The 25,731-nt window shown below is 44.2% G+C and overlaps 1 protein-coding gene across 5 annotated transcripts in view; it reads left to right on the forward strand.

Moving 5' to 3' along the window:
* Positions 1–25,731, forward strand: part of LOC115152815 (golgin subfamily A member 4) — a 53,886-nt gene that overhangs the window by 16,685 nt on the left and 11,470 nt on the right. For 3 of the 5 annotated variants that reach the window (XM_029697652.1, XM_029697654.1, XM_029697655.1), the window contains 11 exons: positions 325–503; positions 3,409–3,550; positions 3,643–3,812; positions 5,160–5,258; positions 7,514–7,669; positions 7,744–11,045; positions 11,264–11,385; positions 14,460–14,590; positions 17,152–17,241; positions 19,446–19,535; positions 22,001–22,076. In XM_029697652.1, the coding sequence (XP_029553512.1) occupies positions 325–503; positions 3,409–3,550; positions 3,643–3,812; positions 5,160–5,258; positions 7,514–7,669; positions 7,744–11,045; positions 11,264–11,385; positions 14,460–14,590; positions 17,152–17,241; positions 19,446–19,535; positions 22,001–22,076 (4,557 nt within the window). Of the gene's footprint in view, positions 1–324; positions 504–3,408; positions 3,551–3,642; positions 3,813–5,159; positions 5,259–7,513; positions 7,670–7,743; positions 11,046–11,263; positions 11,386–14,459; positions 14,591–17,151; positions 17,242–17,778; positions 17,915–19,445; positions 19,536–22,000; positions 22,077–25,731 lie in introns of those variants that run through there. The other 2 variants (XR_003867584.1, XM_029697653.1) reach the window with 2 other exon arrangements.

Consider the following 25,731-nt stretch of genomic DNA (forward strand, 5'->3'; position numbering starts at 1 on the left):
TGATGATGATGAAGATGATGTTGATTATGATGATGGACAGTAGCAGACCTGGGTTCTAATAATGTCTGCTGCAATGGAACCAATCGAATAGTGCCTAAGGAGCCAACCCTGCCCATCTGGTACTACCAACCAAACACTCAAAGTTTTTGGATTTCAAATACTATTTGGACCCAGGTCCGAGTGATGTATTGTTGAAATGTTTGTCACAGAGCCATTTGTCATTTATCGAGTTTATAAAACCACCACAACAACACCAATCGTTAGTGCCTCCGTCATAGTTAGTCCTCCCTTTTCTGACTGACCCACTTTACCTGCTCTAAACAGCAGGGGGCAGCGCCGACCCATCTAAAAGCATTGAGGTACTGCAGAAGAGGGTGACGCACCAGGAGAATCTGCTCCAGAAGTGTAAGGAGCTGCTGAGGACATACAAGGACCGCAACACCCAGTTGACCAGCGAGAACGACACTTTACAAGAGAGACTACAGGAGCTGGAGAAAACCAAGGTGTGTTAACCAATGTCAGTGGAGGCTGGTGGAGGGAGAAATGGAGAGGATGTACTATGATAGTACTTCATGAAATGAAACATGAAAATAAAAGTTGTGTGATCATAAATTAGCATTATTGCGTTCCAGCCATTACAGTGAGCCACTAGGTTTAACCTGCGTTCCAGTCAGTACAGTGAGCCACTAGGTTTAACCTGCGTTCCAGTCAGTACAGTGAGCCATTAGGTTTAACCTGCGTTCCAGTCAGTACAGTGAGCCACTAGGTTTAACCTGCGTTCCAGTCAGTACAGTGAGCCACTAGGTTTAACCTGCGTTCCAGTCAGTACAGTGAGCCACTAGGTTTAACCTGCGTTCCAGTCAGTACAGTGAGCCACTAGGTTTAACCTGTGTTCCAGTCAGTACAGTGAGCCACTAGGTTTAACCTGCGTTCCAGTCAGTACAGTGAGCCACTAGGTTTAACCATCACATCCATCTTCTGATCAACTTTTTCTGTAAAGATAGTCTTAAGCTTCACCCAATTTTAGAAGACCATTCCACATATAGCCACCACAGAAATGTCCGTCTGTACTTTAGTGCGCTGTAGTTATGAAGGGACTTCAATACATGGGTCTGAAGATGAGACGGTCTACTGAGTGTCTGATACCCAGAATCCAACAGAACACTGTTGTATGGTCTGAAGGGTAACACCATGTACACTGTTCTACATCATCCATAGGAGTCTTCATGGTTTAGTGGTGATGTGCCTGGTCTGTGGGATCACTAGATATCTCTGACACATGCACACATGCTCTACACACACAAACTCTATCTCTAGGACAGAGTGCGTCCCAAATGGCACCATTTTCCCTATATAGTGCACTACTTTTCGACCCGAGTCCTGTGATGTAATGTGTTGGATTTGCCTCAAACATAACACTTTGTATTCAGGATGCATGTTTTGCAGTATTACTTTAGTGCCTGGTTGTTATTCTGTCATTTAGGTTAGTGTTGTGGAGTAACTACAATGTTATTGATCCATCCTCAGTGTTCTCCTATCATAGCCATTCAACTCTGTTTTAATGTCACCATTGGCCTCATGGTGAAATCCCTGAGCGGTTTCCTTCCTCTCTGGTAACTGAGTTATGAAGGACGCCTGTATCTTTGTAGTGACTGGGTGTATTGATACTCCATTGAAAGTGTAATTAATAACTTCATTATTCTCAAAGGGATATTCAATGTCTACTTTTTATTTTATTTTTACCCATCTACCAATAGGTGAAAAACCTACCTGGTCTTTGTGGATGATTCTGTGTTGGAAATGTGCTGCTTGACTGAGGGACCTTAAAGATAATTGTATGTGAAGGGTACAGAGAGGACACACACACAGACAGAAGCTGTCTCCCAGGCCACCCTCTGACCTTCAGGAACTGGTATTTCCTTGGCGCTGATGTCTGTTTCCTATTTGTCTTATTGTATGTTCTCACACAGTAGTGTCAGAGAGCTACACGCCACTGCTGCTAAACCAACCTAACCTTGTCTGTAATTTAGGTCTGTGTGTTGGTTTAGTTGGCTTCGTATGCAGCCCCTGTTAACGACCGCCTTGTGGCTGTGGTGGCCAGGCCTCATGGGTGGTGAAGGGAGCCTAGGGAGCAGCTTGGGGAGCGGTGTGGTGCTGCATTGGTGTCTGATGAGCTCTCTGCCTGCCTGCCATGCGCAAACACTTTGGAACCTATCTTGGTCCTTCCTTGATTTTATTTAACCTTTATCGAACCAGGAAAGTAGCCTGGTCCCAGAGCTGTTCGTGCAGTAGGGCCAACGACCATAGGAGTTGGCTATACAACACAAAATCATATTGGACCAGGCTACCAAGAAAGAGCCTTGAGGTTCATAACCTCTTGCAAAGGCAACCTTTGCAATAACCTGTGCAATAACCTGCGCACGGTCCTGATGCTTTAAACAAAATGTTGTTCTCAGATAATCGCATGGTTTGCTTTCGTCGTAAAGCCTTTTTGAAATCTGACACCGTGGTTGGATTAACAAGAAGTTTATCTTTAAACCCATGTATAACACTTGTGTGTTTCATGAATTTTTATAATGACTATTTTTGTTTTTGAATTTGGCGCGCTGCAATTTCACTGGATGTTGGCCAGGTGGGACGCTAACGTCCCACAGACCCTAGTGAGGTTAAATTGGAGGACAGACACATTCTAATGGAATGTTATAACATATGTAAACCATTATAATCACCCCTTCCTCTACCAGCCTCGACTGTTCTGCTCCTAACTTTGTCTACCCCTGAAATGTCCTTCTCACTCCTGCAGGGATGCTTAGTGTGAATCCGTGAAATATAGACATGTTTGTGCTCTGCCACTGAGCGCAGAGACGTCAGAGACACTCCATCCACGTTTGTTGCGCATGACCCTTAACCTCTACCTCTGCAGGAGAGATGTGTGTGTGTTTGACCCCCAGCTCTGCTGGAGTAGAGACGGTCGTTCGTGAGGTCACTGAGGAATGTGGGTTAGAGTTAGAGGCACAGCGTAACAGTCAGAACAATTTAGGGCCTGGGGTTTGATTAAGACACAGTACGTAGGAGACAATAGCAATCAGTGGATTACTGGCAGACATCTTAAGTTATTTAGTTAAATTCATGCCAACATTGAAAGGAAAGAGTTTGACGCACATCCCAAATAGTCTCAAATATATGTCCTGTCTGCTTCCTTGTCTTGGTTAGAAATGAAACCTCTGTGATTGTGTGCTTCCAATCATAATAGATCAAAACTGAATGAATGCTTCACATGAATGCTTTCACTTTGGAAATGTGTTTTCATGAATGTGCTATCCTCTGAGATCACATCTGGTTGATATACAGCACGTATTATTATAACACCAAAAGTCAAATTCAATCTAATCCTGGCTCTACCTTCAGGGCATGGTGATTGCAGAGACGAAGCGTCAGATGCATGAGACTCTGGAGATGAAGGAGGAGGAGATTGCCCAGCTCCGCTCCAGAAGCAAGATGGCCGTCGCCCAGGCAGAAGAATTGCAGAAGGAGAAGTCTGAGAAAGCTGGTCAGTGGGTCTCCTCCTTATCTCCTCTTCCTCTATAACAGTGTGCATGTACGGTATCTAACTGAGGATGTGTTTGCACCTCCTTCCCCCAGCGTTCGAGGAGCTGGAGAAGGCTCTCGCCGTGGGCCAGAGGGTTGAGGAGGCGCGGAGGCTGCTGCAGCTCCAGCTACAGGAGCAGGTGGAGAGGGCTGGGGAGGAGGAGAAGAGGAGTCTGCAGCAGGAGCTCACCAGGGTCAAGCAGGAGGTGGTCACCATCATGAAGGTGAGGCACATCTACAGTACATCTAAATACTAATGAAATACTCCTTCAGTACTTATGGAGTAAACGATCACTACTCACCCAGTACCAAGAGCAGGGTTGTGTCAATTCCATTTCAGTAGTCAATTCACAAAGTAAACTAATTCCCAATGTCCTTATTGAAAGCATAGAATTGGAATTTCAGTGTACTTCCTGAATTAACTTGAATTTAAATGGAATTGACCACAACCTTGACCAAGAGCTCTTTAGAACAGAGGAAAGCCATTAGTTGGTGAGTTATATTAGAACAGAGGAAAGCCATTTAGTCAGTGAGTTATATTGTAATCAAACAATAAAAACAACCTCTGCATAAATTGTATCGTGCCAGTTTGTTTCATATTGCCTATTAGCTAGTTTATTTCAATTTTGATGATTTATTTCAGGTTTGCCTCTTTTGCAACCATTTACTGCTCTGGTTTGTTGTCCTGTTACACTCCATTTCACCTTCAAGACTTAGACTACGGAAACCACATACAGCTTCTTTTTTACTTGGGTATTTGGACTTGAAAAGTATTTTAATTACCATAGTGTGCACAAAGCATTTTAGTTTCCATTTTGACAGGTTTTTGTAACTCCCTCTCCACACCAACTTTTCCTGAATCACCTCTGCTCCTAAACTTCAATGTGGAAGAACAATTATTTCCCCAGATTTTCTCATTCCTCTGGCTTTTTGTCAGGTATCAGGATACAGATTGCCATGTTCTTGGTAGTCCCACTGTATGTATTATCATGCATCACAGCACATTTAGATTGAATAGATTCACCTCTGTGGATAACAATATGGTTCATACACATTGCGGTAACCATAAATCAAGAATAACCGAACACACATTTGACAAGGACATTAACGTTCTCATGCATTCTGGATATTCTCCAGGTAAAGTAAAATTTTCTGCACACAAATAACTGTTTCTGCTCATGTCATGGGATTCCCTAGCCCCAACTCAAACAAAGACTAGTGTTTCCCTGTAGAGATAGCATGGGCCAAGTAGCACCCAGGCTAGCAATTCATAGCAGATCAGTATAATACCGGTTTTCAACTCTGTAGCCATGTCAACAAAGGGGTTCCTAAGGCATGAAGGCATATAATCTCTTCAGCACAAACACTTTAGCAACATTTTTACAAACAAATGATAAATACTGATCTGATTTACTACTACATATCAGCATGATATTCAGAGGATCTCTATAGGAGTGTTTTTGGGGACCCATGATGTTGCTAGAGCGATGCTCTTACCAACTACCTACCTCTATGACTCCTACATTGCAGTCATATGAAGGATTACTGTTGTGCTACATTGTGTGTTGTAGAAATCCTCAGAGGAGAAAATGGCAGAGATGGACAAGCTACATAGTGAAGCACTGGCAAGTAAAGAACAGGAGCTTAGCGCTCGAATCAACCAGGCTGTGGTAAGTTCATATCGCACTCTCCACTTTCAAGTTGTCACATACTGTAAAAAAAAACTTTGTTCTACTATTGCACAAAGTGTTTGAGCTGTACGTTTATATCAGGGTTCGAGACTGTCCAAAACATCCTTATTTGTGACCCTTTGACTTGACAGTGCCACACCAATTTTTTTATTGGTCGCTAGGGTGCCAGTGAAAATGATTTTGCTGGTCACGTTAGTTTAGTTTTGCATGGTATACTGAAACTTCTGTACTTTTTTGATACTAGAACATGAAAAATGGTTCGGTACTCGAATTTGAGGTTCTTTCGGTACTTCTGTCATTGAGAGAGGATAACGTCTATCAGCACAGCCGCAATCCTTATAGCACGAGTTCCATGCCTGCTCCACTCACTCACTGCTGGCTCTAACCTGTCTTGAGGAACCACTGGACTAACTGGGAGTCTAGGCTGCATCATGTTAGAGCCCCAATCATGCTGCGCATAAGTTAACACACTTGAATAATGCAACACGGCATGGAGAAATTTTGCAACTGTTAATTACTAGGGTAGGAACAATACCAGTATAGCGATATTCATTAGTTTACCGTAAATTCCGGACTATAAGCCGCAACTTTTTTCCCACGCTTTGAACCCCGCGCCTTAAATAATGATGCAGCTAATATATGGATTTTTCCCGCTTTCAATTTTTTTTTTCTCCAAAAAAACACATTCTGTGACGTGCTCAGTTTTTTGGTCGGCATGAAGCTTTCATTAGACCAATGAAATTGCCGAACGGGTTAAGGTCAAACAACTTTTTTGTTTACTGTTTAGATTAAATCGAGCGCTCTCAAACTTCCCATCATTCTGATTACGGTAGTCATTTTGTCACCCTCATCATGGCAAAGACACGGAGAAATGCATATGCTGCAGCTTTCAAGTTGAAGGTGATTGATCTGGCTGTTGGAAAAGGAAATAGAGCTGCTGCACGGGAGCTTGGTCTTAATGAGTCGATAAGACGTTGGAAACAGCAGCGTGAGGAATTGACTCAGTGCAAAAAGACAACTAAAGCTTACTGCTAATTTTTAATTTTTTGTTACAAGCCGTGTTTCGTTAAAGCCTATTTATTTTTGTTACAAGCCGTGTTTCGTTAAAGCCTGTGTAAAGTTCATTTGTTTCAATGTACCGGTAGGCACCTGCGGCTTATAGACATGTGCGGCTTATTTATGTTCAAAATATTTTTTTTATTTTTTATTCAGTGTGCGCTTAATAGTCCGGAAATTACGGTAGTTGAAAGCAAACAAAACACGAAGCGGATTTTTAACTTGTTTATGAAAGCAGCCGTAATGTTGGAAACAAATATCATTATGTTGTCATCCAGAGTCACATTTATTTATTTTCCAAGCTATATCACATAATATTTTACATAATGCAGGTTTTTAAAGCACCAAAGAGTTTGATCTGGTTAGTGTTTTCATTTCTGCCATGGAAAAAAACATTGCGATACTGGTATTGTCCCGGTCTTGTTTTTACTGTTTGCAAAACAATGTCCATTACAGGCTAGAACACTGCAAGAAAATACCGGTAGCTTCCAGCTTTGAAGGTTAACTTTCCTTGCTAGCTTACAGCAATGCACTACCCATAATGCAAAATATGCTGATTTCAAAGCTGATTGTCACCAAAAACCATAGTCATTCCAAAAAAAAACTTGATTCATTCACTTCGTCTCCCTGGCCTCACGTCTCTTCTGTCTTTCTCACTGTGTGAATGAAGTCATTAGGTCTTAGAGACAGCATGCACTTTTATGAAACAAGAGATTTCTTCTTTTATGCAAATGTTGATCAGTACAATAAAATATGTCCCGAAGGGAAATGTATTGTTTTTCATCTGTTGCCCCATACATTCACCTGTATTGTGAATAGGCCTAGGCTACATCTTGATTTGCCCAGTTTATTAATAGAGATTTACCATTTAAATAAATTAGTACCATTGTGTTATGTAGTTAGATTGGTAAAAAGCTCATTCAAACTGATTGTCATTATCAGCGCACAGCCACGAAAAATTGGTCTGACCAAATCATGTGCTGGTGCCATTAACTGAAAAAGTTAGTTGCACCAGTTGAAACAGTTAGTCTGGAACCCTGGATATGTATATTTTGTGCATATTTCTACTTGTTGTTTCTAGTTCTGTTTTATTGTGAGAGCTCTGAGTAATATTTCCAGTGTATTTATTACATATGGCAAATTAAACTTTAAACTTCAATTGTGTGTGTTTTGTTTAGGAGCAGTGCAAAGTGGAACTGTCCCAGGCTGCCAAGGATAAGGCTCAGCAGTCAGCTCTGGCCCTGGAAGACTCAGAGCTGCAGAAGGCTGCCATAGAGACCGAGTCAGAGACCAAGGCTAATGAGATTAGGCTGGAGCTGGAGACCGCCAGAACTGTGAGTCCTCCTGTTGTACATTATTGGTTGATTCTATGGCAAACACACAATAAATACTGCACATCTCATTACAGAGAATACTGGAACTCGAGAGCTCTCTGGAAAAGTACTCCCAACCTGGATCAGTTCCATCAACCGATGATGTCTCTACTCCGATGGAGGAGCTAAGGAAGAAACACAAGGACGAGGTGACTGTACTAGAGGAGAAGCACTGCGAGGAGATGGAGAAGCACAAGCTAGAGCTGCATCAGGAGGCCTTAGCCCAACACAATGCTGCTATGGAGGAGCTCAGGGCAAAACACAGAGCTGAAGTGGAGACCATCTTGAAGGAGAAAGAGGTCCAGTTACAAGCCCATGAAGAGGACATGAACCAGAGGACAATGGAGAAGCTGGATGTGAAACAGACTCAGCTGGAAGCCCTTTCCTTTGAGCTCCAGGAGGTGTTGAGGATCAAACAGGTTCTCGAGGAGAGACTAGATGCAGTTGAAAATGCTGGTGGGTCAGCCAGGCAGGAGTCGGAGAAGAGGCTGCAGGAGGTGCTGACCAAGCACAGTACAGATATCGAGGAGATCAAGCTGCAGCATGAGCAGTCCCTGGGAGGAATGAAGAAGATGCTAAAAGACGAACTCCACAAGTTGATGATAGTGCTGAAGGAGAAAGAGAAAGAGCTTGAGGCTCAACTTGTCTGTGAGAAAAGCCTGAAAGAAGAGTCCAAGATGGTTCTTCAAGACAGGAATGATAAGGTTAAAGAATTGGAGGAGCTTAGAAAGAGTTTAAAGCAGACACAATCAGAAAAGAAGGGCCTTGAGAAATCTAACGCCCAACTCAGTAAGATTAGAGATGAACTCTCAGAGTGCAGGACTCAATTAAAAGATTTTGTGCATAAACTGGAAACAACTCAAAGTGACTTCCAGCAGAAAGAGGACTCTCTTCAACAAAAGGTACAGGAGCTTGAAGTGCTAGAGAAGCAGTTGCAGCAGGCTAAGAAGGAGCTCTCTGAACAGGATAAATCTTACACTGACGAACTGAACACTAAGCAAGAGGAAGAAAAACGACTAAAGAAACACCTAGAGGACCAGAAGGCTGTTCATGAGAAGAAGGTGGACAACATTAAGAAAGACATGGAGGCCAAGTGGAAATCACAGGAGACAAAGATGGAGAATTTTAAAACTGAGACCAAAGAGATGCAGGATAAATTTAAGAAGAAGCTTCGGGAGCAAGACGAATCTTTGAAAAAGCAACTGTCGAAGAAGGAGTCAGTGCTACAGCAGAAAGAACAAAAACTTAAAGAAAAAATCCTGGAGTCTCAGACAAGTTCAGAAGGCCTGAGCAGTGCTATGTACCAGCTTGAGTCCTATCACAAGGAAGAACTAGAGAAGATGTGTGAAGTCCATAAGCAAGAGAAGGAAAAGCTTGAGAATCATTGGCAGGAAAAGATGGGACAACAGGAAGAAGAAATGCAGGATAAACACACACAAATACTACAGAAGAAGATACAGGAAGTGGAGGAGGTCAACCAGCAGCTTGGAACCACCATGGAAGAAAAAGAGCAAGTTGTGCAGGAAGTGATGGACTTGAAGGAAGAGTTGGTGATGAGACAGACCACTGTGCAGAAACTGCAAGCCGAACTGAAGGAAGCCGCAGTCAAGATGGAGAGTTTATCTCAAGCTGAGGCAATGCTCAAAAAGCAAATGGAGGCGGTCGAGAGGAATCTTAACGCTGCTCTTAATGAGAGGAACTCCTTCCAGGATCAACTGAACAAGACTGAGAATAAGGCAAGAGAGAAGCTCAAGTCTCTGTCTGAGAGGTTTGTAGACACTGAGAAGCAGCTTCAAGCTCTTGAGGCTTGTAAGGGCAAGGAAGGGGAGGCAGTTCAGAGGAGACTTGAACAACATTCTCTTCAACTAGAAGTCAAGGAAAACGAAATGCAGAAGCAGTTCGCTGGGATCAGCAAGGTATTAATGCGTTACTGCCGGGACATTGAGGCCAGCATCGAAGATGGTACGAAGCAGCTCTCTGAACGAGTTGAGAGCAGAGTGAGCGAGCTGAAAGACCGGGTTCTGGGTAATCAGAAGAAGATATCACATCTTAAAAACGTTATCCTTACAAAGGTTGACAGGATACACACTTTGGAGAAGCAACTGGTCCTCAAGACAAAGGAGAGCGAGCAGCTAACTGCTGACCTGAAGCAGCAGCACAGTATCAGGGAGCGTGAGAAACGAGAGCTCACAGAGCGTCTACAACAGACTCAGGAGCAGTTCAGAATCCAGAATGGAAATCTAGTCCAGGCAACCGAGGAGAAATTGCAGTCCATGGAGAGAGAGAACCAAACTTTGAAAAAAGAGCTGGAGCGGCAGAGGGAAGCCTTTGACAAGACGAAGGCTGAGATTCTTGAGACCAAAGATGAGAGTCAGAAGGTGGCTGAAGAGAAGTTGTCAAAAGACAATGCTGGGAAAGTGGCTGAGCTGAAGAAGAAAGCTGAGCAGAAAATCAGTCAGATTCGGAAACAGTTGACCTCACAACTCGAGGAGAAGGAAAAGACTGTCAAAGCCCTTCGGGCACAGTTGGAAGAGGCCAAGGTAGACGAAGCGACAAAAAAGCAGGGGGTGGAAACCCTGGAGGAGAAAGGAAAATCCCTCGAGAAAGCCATGGCCAAGATGAAGGAAGAACAGGAGAAACACATAGAGCAAATTCATAGTGATGAGAGACTGGAAAAAGAGAGCTCTTTACAGAGTTTGAAGGAGATGTACGAGGAAAAGCTATCGTTGCTTCAGAAAGACATTTTGAACCAGGAGAAAGCCCTAGCCAAGTGTAAGGAAGAACAAGAAAAGCATCTTGAGCAGCTTCGGAATTATGAGAGACTTGCGAAAGAGAGCTCGAAGAACATGTACAAGGGAAAGTTATTGTCGTATCGGAGAGATGATTCGAACCAGGAGGAGACCAAAGCAGATGAGACTGTCTCAAGGCTTGAGGAGGTTGAGATGAAGCTCAAGGAAGTAGAGGAGGAGAAAGTCAACCTTCTGGCTGAAATCAGCCACCTCAAGGAAGATCTGCTTGAGAAGACTGCACTGATTGAACAGAAAAATACAGAATTGCCTCGCTTAGAAACACAGGGTCAGAATGCAGTGGAGGTAGTGGCGCATTGCACTGCAGAGCAAACCAAGAGTCTTACAGCAGACAAAGAGAGGGAGAACCACTCTCTGACGCAGGAAGATGGGGATGCTGAATCTCTGTCGTCCATGCAGAATAAGCTTACGAAGGCGGTGCAGGAGAAGCAGAAGCTACAGAAATACCTGCGAACCCTGAGGAAGGAACACCAGCAAGACCTGGAGTATGTGAAGCAAGAGTTGACCCAAGAGAACGAGAAGAAACTCATGTAAGTTTGACCTAATGTTCTGCCTTAGTGTAGTCAAACAACCAATCAAACAAATACAATTGTTTAGAAAGCCCTTTGTCAGTTGAGTTCAGAAAATAATTGCATTAATTTCCCTTTCTATTATTCCTGTTTTTACTTTCAAATTCTGTCTTTGTGGTACTTCCTCTGTTTTCTCTCCATCCATACTGTATTTTATGTTATTCTCCTCCATTGAACAGGCTTGAGGTTGAAGATCTGGAGATGAAGCACAACTTGTCCCTGAAGCAGCTGATGAGGGAGTTCAACACACAGATGGCTTTGAAAGAACAGGAGCTGACTGCTGCAGTGAAGGAGACCATTGGTGAGAGGGAATCAGAGTTTTCTGACATGCCGTTGCATGATGAGACACTGTATTACCATTGAAACTTCAGATAAATAAAGTCTCAGCTTTCTTTTTCTACAGTTCACTTTCTATTAGTCAGCACCTCACCAAGTTTATTTGGTTTATGCTTCTAGCTACTTATGTTACTATTACCATTGAGACTGTCACTGCCCAAAACACTTAAAAATGAATATACAATTTTAATCATTATGTTTCAAAAGTACATTTGTCTTGTGTGACAAATGGTTTAAGTTGTTAGTTTATATTCTAACAATACTCTCAAACTTCACCAATACAAATTCTTAATTGTTTTATCATTTGTCATGAATGTGTGGAGTTGAGTAAAATCCACATACATGAAAGTGTAATTTGTGTTGGTGTCCTTGTAGGACTCATTTGAATATTTTTTTCTAAATTAAATTAATTTGAAAGATGAGTGACTTTTCAGACAGAACAATAGGGGTGAAATAGCGGTTAAGAAACGGTCTCTTTCTGAATGAATCACCATATGTTTTCACTGTAGTCCAGTCATTCACACTGCATTCCAACAGGGGAAATGAGTGACTGGTTTGGAATATGTGAATTTCAAGGTCTACTTCGTGCTTAAATTCTGGGCCCGTATTCAAAAGCCGCCTCAGAGTAGGAATGTTAAATCTGATTGCGCATCAGGTCCCTCCTGTTCATTTCATCCTTTTCAGTATGATTAAAAAATGTGGTCAGATGAAGCAGATGCTAAGCTACAGGACTCTTTTGCTAGCACAGACTGGAATATGTTCCGGGATTCCTCCAATGGCATTGAGGAGTACACCTCATCTGTCATTGGCTTCATCAATACCTGCATCGACGACGTTGTCCCCACAGTGACCGTACGTACATACCCCAACCAGAAGCCATGGATTACAGGCAGCATCCGCACTGAACTAAAGGCTAGAGCTGCCGCTTTCAAGGAGCAGGGCTCTAACCCGGAAACTTATAAGAAATCCCGCTATGCCCTCCGACGAACCATCAAACAGGCAAAGCATCAACACAGGACTAAGATCGAATCGTACTACACCGGCTCTGACAGTCGTCGGATGTGGCATGGCCTGCAAACCATTACAGACTACAAAGGGAAGCACAGCCTAGAGCTGCCCAGTGACACAAGCCTACCGGACGAGCTAAACTACTTCTGTGCTCGCTTCGAGGCAAATAACACTTAAGCGGGCATGATAGCACCAGCTGTACCGGAAGACTGTGTGATCACGCTCTCCACAGCCGATGTGAGTAATTCTCAAGGCCGCAGGGCCTGAAGGATTACCAGGACGTGTACTGCGAGCATGCGCTGAACAACTAGCAACTGTCTTCACTGACATTTTCAACTTCTCCCTGTCAGTGTCTGTAATACCAACATGTTTTAGGCAGACCACCATAATGCTTGTGCCCAAGAACACTAAGGTAACCTACCTAAATGACTACCGACCCGTAGCACTCACGTCTGTAGCCATGAAGTGCTTTGAAAGGCTGGTCATGGCTCACATCAACACCATCATCCCAGAAACCCGAGACCCACTCCAATTTGCATTCCGCCCCAACAGATCCACAGATGATGCAGTCTTTATTGCACTCCACACTGCACTTTCCCACCTGGACAAAAGGAACACCTATGTGAGAATGCTATTCATTGACTACAGCTCAGCGTTCAACATCATAGTACCGTCAAAGCTCATCAATAAGCCAAGGATCCTGGGACTAAACACCTCCCTCTGCAACTGGATCCTGGACTTCCTGACAGGCCCCCCCCAGGTGCTAAGGGTAGGTAACAACACATCCGTCACGCTGATCCTCAACACAGGGGCCACTCAGGGGTGCGTGCTCAGCCCCATCCTGTACTCCCTGTTCACCCACGACTGCACGGCCAGACACGACTACAACACTATCATTAAATTTGCCAAAGACACAACAGTGGTAGGCCTGATCATCGACAACGAGACAGCCTATAGGGAGGAGGTCAGAGACCTAGCCGTGTGGTTCCAGGACAACAACCTCTCCCTCAACGTGATCAAGGCAAAGGAGATGATTGTGGACTACAGGGAGAAGAGGACCGAGCACACCCCCATTCTCATTGACGCAGCTGCAGTGGAGCAGGTTGAGAGCTTCAAGTTCCTTGGTGTCCACATCACCAACAAACTATCATGTTCCAAGCACAACATGACAGTCATGAAGCGGGCACGACAAACCCTATTCCCACTCAGGAGACTGAAAAGATTTGGCATGGGTCCTCAGATCCTCAAAAGGTTCTACAGCTGCACCATTGAGAGCATCCTGACTGGTTGCATCACTGCCTGGTATGGCAACTGCTCAGCCTTCGACCGTAAGGCACTTCAGAGGGCAGTGCGAACGGCCCAGTACTTCACTGGGGCCAAGCATCCAGCCATCCAGGACTTCTATACCAGGCGGTGTCAGAGGAAGGCCCTGAAAATTGTCAGACTCCAGCCACCCTAGTCATAGACTGTTCTCCCTGCTACCACACGGCAAGCGGTGCTGGAGCGCCAAGTCGAGGTCCAAGAGGCTTCTAAACAGCTTATTCTATCCTCCAAGCCATCAGACTCCTGAACATCTAGTCAAATGGCTACCCAAACTTTGCATTGCGCCCCCTCCCCTCTCCATACCACTGCCACTCTCTGTTGTCATCTGTGCATAGTCTCTTTAATTAACTCTACCTACATGGACATACTACCTCAACTACCGGTTCCCCCGCACATTGACTCTGTACCGGCACCCCCCTGTGTGTGTGTGTGTGTGTGTGTGTGTTTTTTTTTTACTGCTGCTCTTTAAGTACTTTTTATTTTTATCTCTTTCTTATCTGTATTTTTTTTTTTTAAATGCACTGTCGGTTAGGGGCTTGTAAGTAAGCATTTCACTGTAAGGTTAGATCAAATGATCAAACCTGTTGTATTCGGCGCATGTAACTAATACAATTTCATTTGATTTAGAAGGCCAAACTGATCCTATATCAGCACTCCTCCTCATACTCCTCCTTCTCTTTCCTCACTCCTCTCTTCTCCTCTAACCAGAGAAGGCCCAGAGCGTGGAGGTGGAGCTTATGGACAGCCATCGGGAGGAGACCAATCAGCTCCAGAAGGTGATCGCCCAGAAAGATGATGACTTAAACAGAACGGTCCAACGATATGAGCAGGTCCTCCAGGTACAGTACGAATGAATAACACATGAATGTCAATGTAATTATATTGTAGTTCCTATGTAACTACAGCTATTACTGTGTAGCTACGTAGACCGTGCAATTTAACGTATAGGGTTAGATAAGACTATTGATATTAATCATTATACACAGACTAACTGGTTTGCTTTAAGAAAATAGATTACAAGTAGGAGTTACTGGCCCAACATTAGGATGGTTTTCCTCAGAATAATCTGTCCTCTTCCTGTTTTATTTCCATGCCATGATTCTCAGAGTATTGTGATACAAGTATCGTGAAAACACTAGTACGCACTATCATACGGAAACTCCTATCAGTTCCTGACATATTTTTCAGCTTTGAACTTTAAAGGAAAAGTACATGTACTCCACCCATCCTTATGAAACTATTACTGACATGGAGCCACCTCCCTCCTGTCAGTCTCAAGCAGTCTTCATTTTGGCAGCTATTTTAGATTTAGTCTTAAATACTTTTTAGTCTTCGTCACATTTTAGTAATGTCATCCTTCGTTAGTTTTAGTTATTATCAGTCGACTAAAACTCTGGACAATTTTAGCCTAGTTTTAAGTCATTCACATAGCCTTGTCCAGCTATGCCCTCGTAAAGCTGGCAACATTGATATTGTTACCAATGCCAGCCATAGTTAACCATAAAGGCCATAAAGGCTATAAAGCCTTGGCTACAGGTTAAACAATTTTCAGCTCTGATTTTCTCCCCATCATAACTGTCAAGGGGGGTAAATCAGTGGTTTCCTTTAAAAGCAGAGAATTTGAGCTTTCCAAAAATCTATTACTGTAGTCCAAATATTTATAGCATAAGAAAAATAGCATAAGAAAAATCCCATAAGAAAAAAGCAACCGCAACTCTCATTTGCAGACCGCGGCATGATAGCGGCAACACAGATGAATGAATAACTGCACACATGGGGAAAGTAGAGCTTCTGATGTAATCAAAGCAAAAATAGCCAAAATTAAATTAAGAGAGAGTAAACATTGTTTCTAGTTGAGGTTAGCTACAAGTCCAATGTCCTGGCTTCACATCAGTTCAAAAGATTGACGAGTGACTGAAGAGACCGCCTGGGAGCTGTGTGGGAGAGCCGGGCAGATCAGCTCAGTCAGACCGCACAACTGAAAGATGTCAATTCTGCCAGTGAGAGGATTGCTTGAAATATTCTGCATGCTTCTGATTGGACGAAAAGGAGCTCCATGTCAAATCAAATGTCCATTAGTCATGTGGAATTCTCAGCTTGTCACATTTCCATCAACTAAAAGTAATTTGTAATAGTTGTTTTTTTTCCTCATAGTTTTCCTCATAGATTTACCCTCGTAAAACTGACTATCCTACCGATCCTCGACTTCGGCGATGTCATCTACAAAATAGCTTCCATTACTCTACTCAGACTGCATCCAGTTTGCTATCACAGTGCCATCCGTTTTGTTACCAAATCACCTTATACCACCCACCACTGCGACCTGTATGCTCTAGTCGGCTGGCCCTCGCTACATATTCGTCGCCAGACCCACCGGCTCCAGGTCATCTATAAGTCTATGCTAGGTAAAGCTCCGCCTTATCTCAGTTCACTGGTCACGATAACAACACCCAACCGTAGCACACGTTCCAGCAGGTATATCTCACTGATCATCCCCAAAGCCAACACCTCATTTGTCCGCCTTTCCTTCCACTTCTCTGCTGCCAGTGACTGGAACGAATTGCAAAAATCGCTGAAGTTGGAGACTTTTATTTCCCTCACCAACTTTAAACATCAGCTACCTGAGCTGCTAACCGATCGCTGCAGCTGTACATAGTCCATCTGTAAATTGCCCACCCAATCTACCTACATCATCCCCATACTGTTTTTATTTTATTTACTTTTCTGCTCCTTTGCACACCAGTATTTCTACTTGCACATCATCATATGTTCATTTATCACTCCAGTGTTAATCTGCTAAATTGTAATTATTCGCTCCTATGGCCTATTTATTTCCCACCTCCTCATGCCTTTTGCACACACTGTAAATAGACTTTCTTTTTTTTCTACTGTGTCATTGACTTGTTTATTGTTTACTCCATGTGTAACTCTGTGTTGTTGTCTGTGTCACACTGCTTTGCTTTATCTTGGCCATTTGGCAGTTGTAAATGAGAACTTGTTCTCAACTAGCCTACCTGGTTAAATAAAGGTGAAATAAAAAATAAATTCATCAGGAAAAATAGGTTGTTGAGGATTGACTTTGCTCAGCTAAGTCAGCTTTTACTTTAGTTGTCTTCTCCCACGCATCACCAGACATAATTAAAGTAGGGAGGCCTGAAGCAGAGTAACACACGGACTGACAATACTGTGATATCAGACTATACTGATCCACACGGAAGGGCTTTTAGCTGAAATATTTGTGACAAAATAAATGGAAATGCAACAAATAAAATGTGCAGACAAAGAACTTTATAAAAAAATATTGACAAAAAGAAGAAAAGGGGGACGTTTTTGAGTATTTTGTAAGAGATGAAACACTGTAGGAAATGACTAGCTGTGATTTTCCTGTTCTTCCCGTCAGAGTCGAGAGGAGGAGATGGGGGACAGAGTGTGTCAGGTACAGAAAAAGCTGGAGGACCTGCAGGCAAGGACCCACAGCGCCAGTGGAGAGGTACAGTATCTGTTCATCCATGTTTACAGGGTGAAGCTAGCAGCACAGCTAGCAAAATACAGTAGCATTAGCCGCAGAGCAGTTTGGGGGTTACTGGCCTGCCTGCCTATCTTAACTTTGAGGCTATCGCCACCCCCGTCACTACAGGTTAACCGGTTTACACAGACTGTATTTAATTTACCCCCGCAGACAGGATGTCAAGAGGTTGCCATATCTGTGGTATTTTCCCACTGACTGTGTGTCCCAAATGACTCCCTATTCCCTATTTAGTGCACTACTTTGGACCAGGACCCATAGATCTCTGGCCAAAAGTAGTGCACTATAAAGGGAATAGGGTGGTATTTGGGACACAGCAACCGACTGTGCAGATGCTAGAAACTAATGGTACAAGTCCCAAATGGCACCATTTTCTCTATATAGACTGGAGCCTGTGTTTCAATACGGTGTGTTTTAGTAGGCTTGGATTGGATAGATGACATTTTACAATGGGTTTCTGTTGAAGCAATACAGTAATACAGTTTCCTGCTCGCCCCAAAGGACAGACAAACAGACACACCTCCACACCAACTGAAACTGTGTTGATCCAACCTCTCTGTGGACCTGTATTTGAAACAGCCATGTGTCTGACGGAAGAAAGATTACCGGTTCAGTGTGGAAAGTTAAGCCAGTCGATGTAAGCCTACCCTCAGGTCCTTTATAAGTTATAGTTCTAACAGAGATGAACACTTAGTTTCACTAATCTTCTGCTTAGTTGTGGAGTAAAACGTCTGTGTGGGTGTGTCTGTCTGTGTATGTGCGTCTGTCTGTGTATGTGCGCCTGTGCGTCTGTCTGTGTATGTGCGCCTGTGTGTGTGTGTGTGTGTGTGTGTGCCTGTGTGTGTGCCTGTGTGTGTGCCTGTGCGTGTGCCTGTGTGCGTGCGCACGCCTGTGTGAGTGTGCCTGTGCGTGTGCGTGTGCCTGTGTGTGCGTGTGCCTGTGTGTGCGTGTGCCTGTGTGTGCGTGTGCCTGTGTGTGCGTGTGCCTGTGTGTGCGTGCGCCTGTCTGTGTGTGTGTGCGTCTGTGTGCGCCTGTCTGTGTCTGTGTGTGTGCGCGCCTGTCTTTGTGTGTGTGCGCGCCTGTCTCTGTGTGTGTGTGCGAGCGCCTGTCTGTGTGTGTGCGCGCGCCTGTCTGTGTGTGTGTGCGCGCCTGTCTGTCTGTGTGTGTGTGTGTGTGTGTGCGCACCTGTCTGTGTGTATGTGCACGCCTGTGTGTGCACCTGTCTGTGTGTGTATGTGCGTGCCTGTGTGTGTGTGTGTGCGCGCGCGCCTGTCTGTATGCGTGTGTCGTGTGTGTGCGCGCGCGCCTGTCTGTATGAGTGTGTCGTGCACCTGCCTGTGTGTGTGTACGTGTGTGTGTGTGTGTGTGTGTGTACATGTCTGTGCTTGCCTGCCTGTCTGTGTGTGCGTGCCTTCCTTTCTGTCTGCCTGTCTGCGTGCCTTGTCTGTCTGTGCCTGCCTGTCTGCGTGTGCCTGCCTGTCTGTGCGTGCCTGTGTGTGTGTGTGTGTGTGTGTTAACAACAGACCCCTACTTTAGACTTGAGTTACGTTCAAAGTAATTGTCAAAGCATGTTGTGTACATACTATGCTGTGGTCAGGGTTCTTTGAGTTAGGTGGCTGGTCTCCAGAGCTTGCTGGATGCTGTCAGGATCTCTCGAATCAGACTGAAATGTTCTCTTTTGGAAAACAGGAGTTTTAAAGAGGCAGTACACCTCTTCCATCCTCCATCCATACATGGGTTCAATTACTATTCAAAATTACTATCCAAAATCGTTCTAGCGGTTCCATTGCACCAGGCATGCTCCATTAAGCCCAGATAAAATATCTGAATATTATCTGACCCCAGGTCTGGAACACACCTCTTCCATCCCTGTTCCCAATTAACCCCCTCAGAGATATTGTCTGCGTCCCAAATAGCACTCTATTTACTATAAGTATTGCACTATATATCCATGATTTACTCACATGATTATCCTAGTCAAGTCACATGTATTTTATTGATACATTGTCCAGGTGAATCCCATTGAGATTTGAATATCTTTTCAAGGGAGCTCTGAAACCATTCAAAAACCTTTTCCCCATTCATTTAGGAGGAAGGTCTAAAACCAGACCTAAATGTCTGTATTGATTTGTTACTCATGTGTTTTATTGATGATTGTGTTGTTTCAGATGGGTGTGGAGGAGCTGCAGGCCCAGCTAGCTGAGAAGACCACCCTGCTGAGTGAGGCCAGGCTGAAGGAACAGCACTTTGTTGACAGGGTGAGTGTCAAGGGGTGATCACAGTACGGTACCAAGCCGAACCATACTCTGCTGGCTTGGAAGTGTTCTTTTCACATTGACCTTTCCATTGTGGTTCCAGCAATTGTGGCGGTATTATCAGGTTAGTCCAGTACAGCTTGGTTCATTAGTGGCGGTGTTATCAGGTTAGTCCAGTACAGCTTGGTTCAGTAGTGGCGGTGTTATCAGGTTAGCCCAGTACAGCTTGGTTCAGTAGTGGCGGTGTTATCAGGTTAGCCCAGTACAGCTTGGTTCAGTAGTGGCGGTGTTATCAGGTTAGTCCAGTACACCTTGGTTCAGTAGTGGCGGTGTTATCAGGTTAGCCCAGTACAGCTTGGTTCAGTAGTAGGAAAAGGGCATCAGTTGGTCATGGTTTGTCTTTCTTCACAGTACATCCCTCATTCCGCACCACTGTATTCCTCTCTTCCTTCCAGAACTGTTTCACCCTCCAGCCATCCTTAATGACTGCTGGTCTCTTTCTAGATTAACTTAATTACATAGAACATTGTTTACTCTCACTGTAACCTTAGAAGCAATTACCCTGCTCCTTCCCACACACACACTTTCTCTCACACACTTTCTCTCACACACGTTGTCGACAGATCGTTCTCACTCACTAACCCCTGGATGACCATACAGTGAGGGGAAAAAAGTATTTGATCCCCTGCTGATTTTGTACGTTTGCCCACTGACAAAGAAATGATCAGTCTATAATTTTAATGGTAGGTTTATTTGAACAGTGAGAGACAGAATAACGCATGTCAAAAATGTTATAAATTGACTTGCATTTTAATGAGGGAAATAAGTATTTGACCCCCTCTCAATCAGAAAGATTTCTGGCTCCCAGGTGTCTTTTATACAGGTAATGAGCTGAGATTAGGAGAACACTCTTAAAGGGAGTGCTCCTAATCTCAGCTTGATTCCTGTATAACAGACACCTGTCCACAGAAGCAATCAATCAATCAGATTCCAAACTCTCCACCATGGCCAAGACCAAAGAGCTCTCCAAGGATGTCAGGGACAAGATTGTAGACCTACACAAGGCTGGAATGGGCTACAAGACCAGCGCCAAGCAGCTTGGTGAGAAGGTGACAACAGTTGGTGCGATTATTCGCAAATGGAAGAAACACAAAAGAACTGTCAATCTCCCTCGGCCTGGGGCTCCATGCAAGATCTCACCTCGTGGAGTTGCAATGATCATGAGAACGGTGAGGAATCAGCCCAGAACTACACAGGAGGATCTTGTCAATGATCTCAAGGCAGCTGGGACCATAGTCACCAAGAAAACAATTGGTAACACACTACGCCGTAAAGGTCTGAAATCCTGCAGCACCCGCAAGGTCCCCCTGCTCAAGAAAGCACATACACATGCCCGTCTGAAGTTTTCCAATGAACATCTGAATGATTCAGAGGACAACTGGGTGAAAGTGTTGTGGTCAGATGAGACTAAAATGGAGCTCTTTGGCATCAACTCAACTCGCCGTGTTTGGAGGAGGAGGAATGCTGCCTATGACCCCAAGAACACCATCCCCACCGTCAAACATGGAGGTGGAAACATGATGCTTTGGGGGTGTTTTTCTGCTAAGGGGACAGGACAACTTCACCGCATCAAAGGGACGATGGACGGGGCCATGTACTGTCAAATCTTGGGTGAGAACCTCCTTCCCTCAGCCAGGGCATTGAAAATGGGTCGTGGATGGGTATTCCAGCATGACAATGACCCAAAACACACGGCCAAGGCAACAAAGGAGTGGCTCAAGAAGAAGCACATTAAGGTCCTGGAGTGGCCTAGCCAGTCTCCAGACCTTAATCCCATAGAAAATCTGTGGAGGGAGCTGAAGGTTCGAGTTGCCAAACATCAGCCTCAAAACCTTAATGACTTGGAGAAGATCTGCAAAGAGAAGTGGGACAAAATCCCTCCTGAGATATGTGCAAACCTGGTGGCCAACTACAAGAAACGTCTGACCTGTGTGATTGCCAACAAGAATTTTGCCACTAAGTCATGTTTTGCAGAGGGGTCAAATACTTATTTCCCTCATTAAAATGCAAATCAATTTTATAACATTTTTGACATGCGTTTTTCTGGATTTTTTTGTTGTTATTCTGTCTCTCACTGTTCAAATAAACCTACCATTAAAATTATAGACTGATCATTTTGATCGTTTGCCCACTTTGTCAGTGGGCAAACGTACAAAATCAGCAGGGGATCAAATACTTTTTTCCCTCACTGTAGCAGGCCAGTATTCATCTCCCACAGACTGTCAGTACAGGTCATTTAAAGGAACAGAACCACTTGAATAAAAATGGTAACACTTTCTAAACCTGTATGTATAACACATCAAAGTTGTTTTAAGCATGTATAATGCTTTACAATTAGTGTTACCAGAAAAGGAATGCCTTTACTGATTCAGTGCTTTTTTAGTCTTCTACTGTACTCTCTCTCCTAGATCCATTCACTAGAGGACAAGATGAAATTAGTCCACAAGAATTCAGTGGTGACTCATCTGGGGACCACGTTCAAAGGTAATGTGAACATCTATATTAAACATCTATACTACTTTAAATATAAACATACATTCAAAGGGTAATGTTAACATCTATACAAGGTAACGTTAACATCTTACAGGGGAAGTTTTCTGAGAAATAGAAACTTTTCAATCGTCGTCTTAGCTCGAAAGGACCATGGAAAATGAGTAAGAATATTCTGTCAGCCATTTAGTGTGATAGGACATTGCTGCTGTTAGTTCAACATCACTAAGATGTAGCCCCCACAGTAGTGTGATAGGACATTGCTGCTGTTAGTTCAACATCACTAAGATGTAGCCCCCACAGTATTGTGATAGTTCAACATCACTAAGATGTAGCCCCCACAGTAGTGTGATAGGACATTGCTGCTGTTAGTTCAACATCACTAAGATGTAGCCCCCACAGTAGTGTGATAGGACATTGCTGCTGTTAGTTCAACATCACTAAGATGAAGTCCCCACAGTAGTGTCTCAATCATATCAATCTCAACCCTATTATGAATGATATCTTCTCTGTATGGAGGACAGGGTAGAGGGGGAGGGCTGTCAAACTAAATTCTAGCCTCTTATGGACTTTCCCTGCTGGCGTAATAAAGAGAATCGTCTGTCGGATGGGAAAGGGGGGTGAGGAGGTAGGGGTGAAAATTCATCCCAGGACATAATGGCTTTTGCAGGCTGCAGTCTTGTTTCCCATGTGAAAACCTCTAACGCAGCACACTGCCCCCCTTGCCTTTCCCCTGGCCTTTCCCCTGGCCTGAAGTTACACTACTCTTTTTCTAACACTCTCCAACCCAAGACTTTAGTAGTCCACTCTTTTTGGCCTCGGTGTCTGAGCAACCCCCTGGGCGTCTGAAGAAGAACCCCCTGGGCGTCTGAAGAAGAACCCCCTGGGCGTCTGAAGAAGAACCCCCTGGGCGTCTGAAGAAGAACCCCCTGGGCGTCTGAAGAAGAACCCCCTGGGCGTCTGAAGAAGAACCCCCTGGGCGTCTGAAGAAGAACCCCCTGGGCGTCTGAAGAAGAACCCCCTGGGCGTCTGAAGAACCCTCTCAGCCAGGTCACATCCTAACCTTTCCCCCTTATGCATACCCCATTACTTCATATTAGAGCTGGAACGATAAACTGAAAACGATCGATACCGACCAAGCTGACCATATGTCGAGGACATTTTATTGATTATAACAATAAGTTGCCTTTACTAGAGGAATGTGAAGTTTAACATTTAAGTCTGCTAATATGGACTATTGCTAACGGGACAATTGATAGCTACAACATTAGCAGCAGCAGCACAATAAAAAGTAACTGGTGCACATTGTTATCAACGTATCGTTCAATTGATGGTTATGGTGATAATTCTGTCAATTGATTGTGACATGGACTTTGGTCCAAATCACCCAGCTGTACTCCATAGCTTGTCTACTCTAGCTGAAGAGAAGCCTGCTGGCCCAGTGATCTGACTCACACCACTGTTGACAGCCTCAGTATATATTAACATTTCAATGTGGCTTCTGCTGTCTTGACCACTGTGGACCTCTAATAACACTGCTGAGCTGAGCTGTACTCCACCATAGTGGTTGGAACTGTGCTACAAAGGACAATGTGAAAACATTTCCAAGCCAGCACAGATGGTGTTTAAACCACTGTAATGGCTCCTGGTCAAGAGGCCAATGAGTAGTGGTTCCAGGTAGAGGTGCTTTCTGTTGTGTAGTGTGGGTCCTCACGCCTCAGTGTGAGTGTTACTCTACTGTGGGTTCATCTGGGCTACTCTTCCTGGGGTCCGGGGCCTGGAGGTCAGGAGGACATAAAGCCGAAAGGATTTATTAGCCAGACCATTTCTCCACGCCTGATGATCAAAGACTAGTTTGGCCTCTACCGTCACCTCTTCCCTTTCTCTTTATCACCCCTTCATTTTCCCAGCTTTCCTAACCCAAACCCTTTTCCTTTCAACATCAAGCTGCTTTTCTCTGCTGGCACAGCCAGGGGCCTACAGTGTCATCGTCTATCTGATGAATGCACTAATGCAAGTCGCTCTGGATAAGAGCATCTGTTAAATGACTTAAATGTAAATGGCTATTCCAGAGAAATGGGAGGGTGTTTTTCAGTTGCAACCCCCTTCACTGGCCTAAACATCTCCATGGGATGGACTTTGATTTGTTTTGATGATTACATTTCTTGTCCTTCTAGAGGAACTTCTTTCCACAGCTACAAGTTACATACAAAATAAGAACAAGTCGCATAGAATCATAACAAGAAACAAACAACTAAGAATTAAACTCACAAGTCAGAAAATCGCAGACCTAAATGAAATAGAAAAGCAATAAGGTATAGACTACGTGGAGTTAATCCTTCACCCACGTCACACCTGACAGTGTTTCCCTTGAAGAGGATGGGGAAGTATTAACATGATTGCAATTTTGAAGTGTGACCGGTTCGGGATTTCACACCGTGGTACTTGAGACAGAGTTATGTCTCCCTAGGTACAGGGATGATGGAGCAATACATCTGAACGGGCCTGTTTGGAATTTTCTTTCAGTGTACAAGTGCTCATGTAGGGCCATATGCCATTCTTTCTAGTTTTGGTAGTTTTTGTACTTGGTTTGAACCTACCCCTGTTCACTGCTGTCAGGGTTTCAATGTTCAGAACTGTTGCTAATTGAAACATAATGTCATGTCAGCTAAACAGTATGGCCGACAGAATCGGGGTGGAATATTAGATGATTCCGTGCCAAATTTAGAAGTGGCGTTTACATAGAGCCGATGAATGGAATACATGTTTAGAACTGAGAACTACACGTAACTGCCAACATAAAGGAAACACTTGAGTGAATGAGGGATACAAAGTAAAGTAAGCAAAAAAAGAAACGTCCTCTCACTGTCAACTGCGTTTATTTTCAGCAAACTTAACATGTGTAAATATTTGTATGAACGTAACAAGATTCAACAACCGACACAAACTGAACAAGTTCCACAGACGTGTGACTAACAGAAATGGAATAACGTGTCTCTGAACAAGGGGGGGGGGGGGCACCAGCTGCATTAAGTACTGCAGTGCATCTCCTCCTAATGGACTGCACCAGATTTGCCAGTTCTTGCTGTGAGATGTTACCCCACTCTTCCACCACGGCACCTGCGAATGGCTCTAGCCCTCACCCTCCGTTCCAACAGGTCCCAAACATGCACAATGGGATTGAGATCCAGGCTCTTCGCTGGCCATGGCAGAACACTGACATTCCTGTCTTGCAGGAAATCACGCACAGAACGAGCAGTATGGATGGTGGCATTGTCATGCTGGAGGGTCATATCAGGATGAGCCTGCAGGAAGGTTACCACATGAGGGAGGAGGATGTCTTCCCTGTAATGCACAGCATTGAGATTGCCTGCAATGACAACAAGCTCAGTCCGATGATGCTGTGACACACCGCCCCAGACCATGACGGACCCTCCTCCTCCAAATCGATTCCGTTCCAGAGTACAGGCCTCAGTGTAACGCTCATTCCTTCGACGATAAACGCGAATCCGACCATCACCCTTGGTGAGACAAAACCGTGACTCATCAGTGAAGAGCACTTTTTGCCAGTCCTGTCTGGTCCAGCAACGTTGTTGCCGGTGACATCTGGTGAGGACCTGCCTTACAACAGGCCTACAAGCCCTCAGTC

The sequence above is a fragment of the Salmo trutta genome, chromosome 18 (assembly GCF_901001165.1).
Source record: "Salmo trutta chromosome 18, fSalTru1.1, whole genome shotgun sequence".
NCBI lineage: Eukaryota > Metazoa > Chordata > Actinopteri > Salmoniformes > Salmonidae > Salmo > Salmo trutta.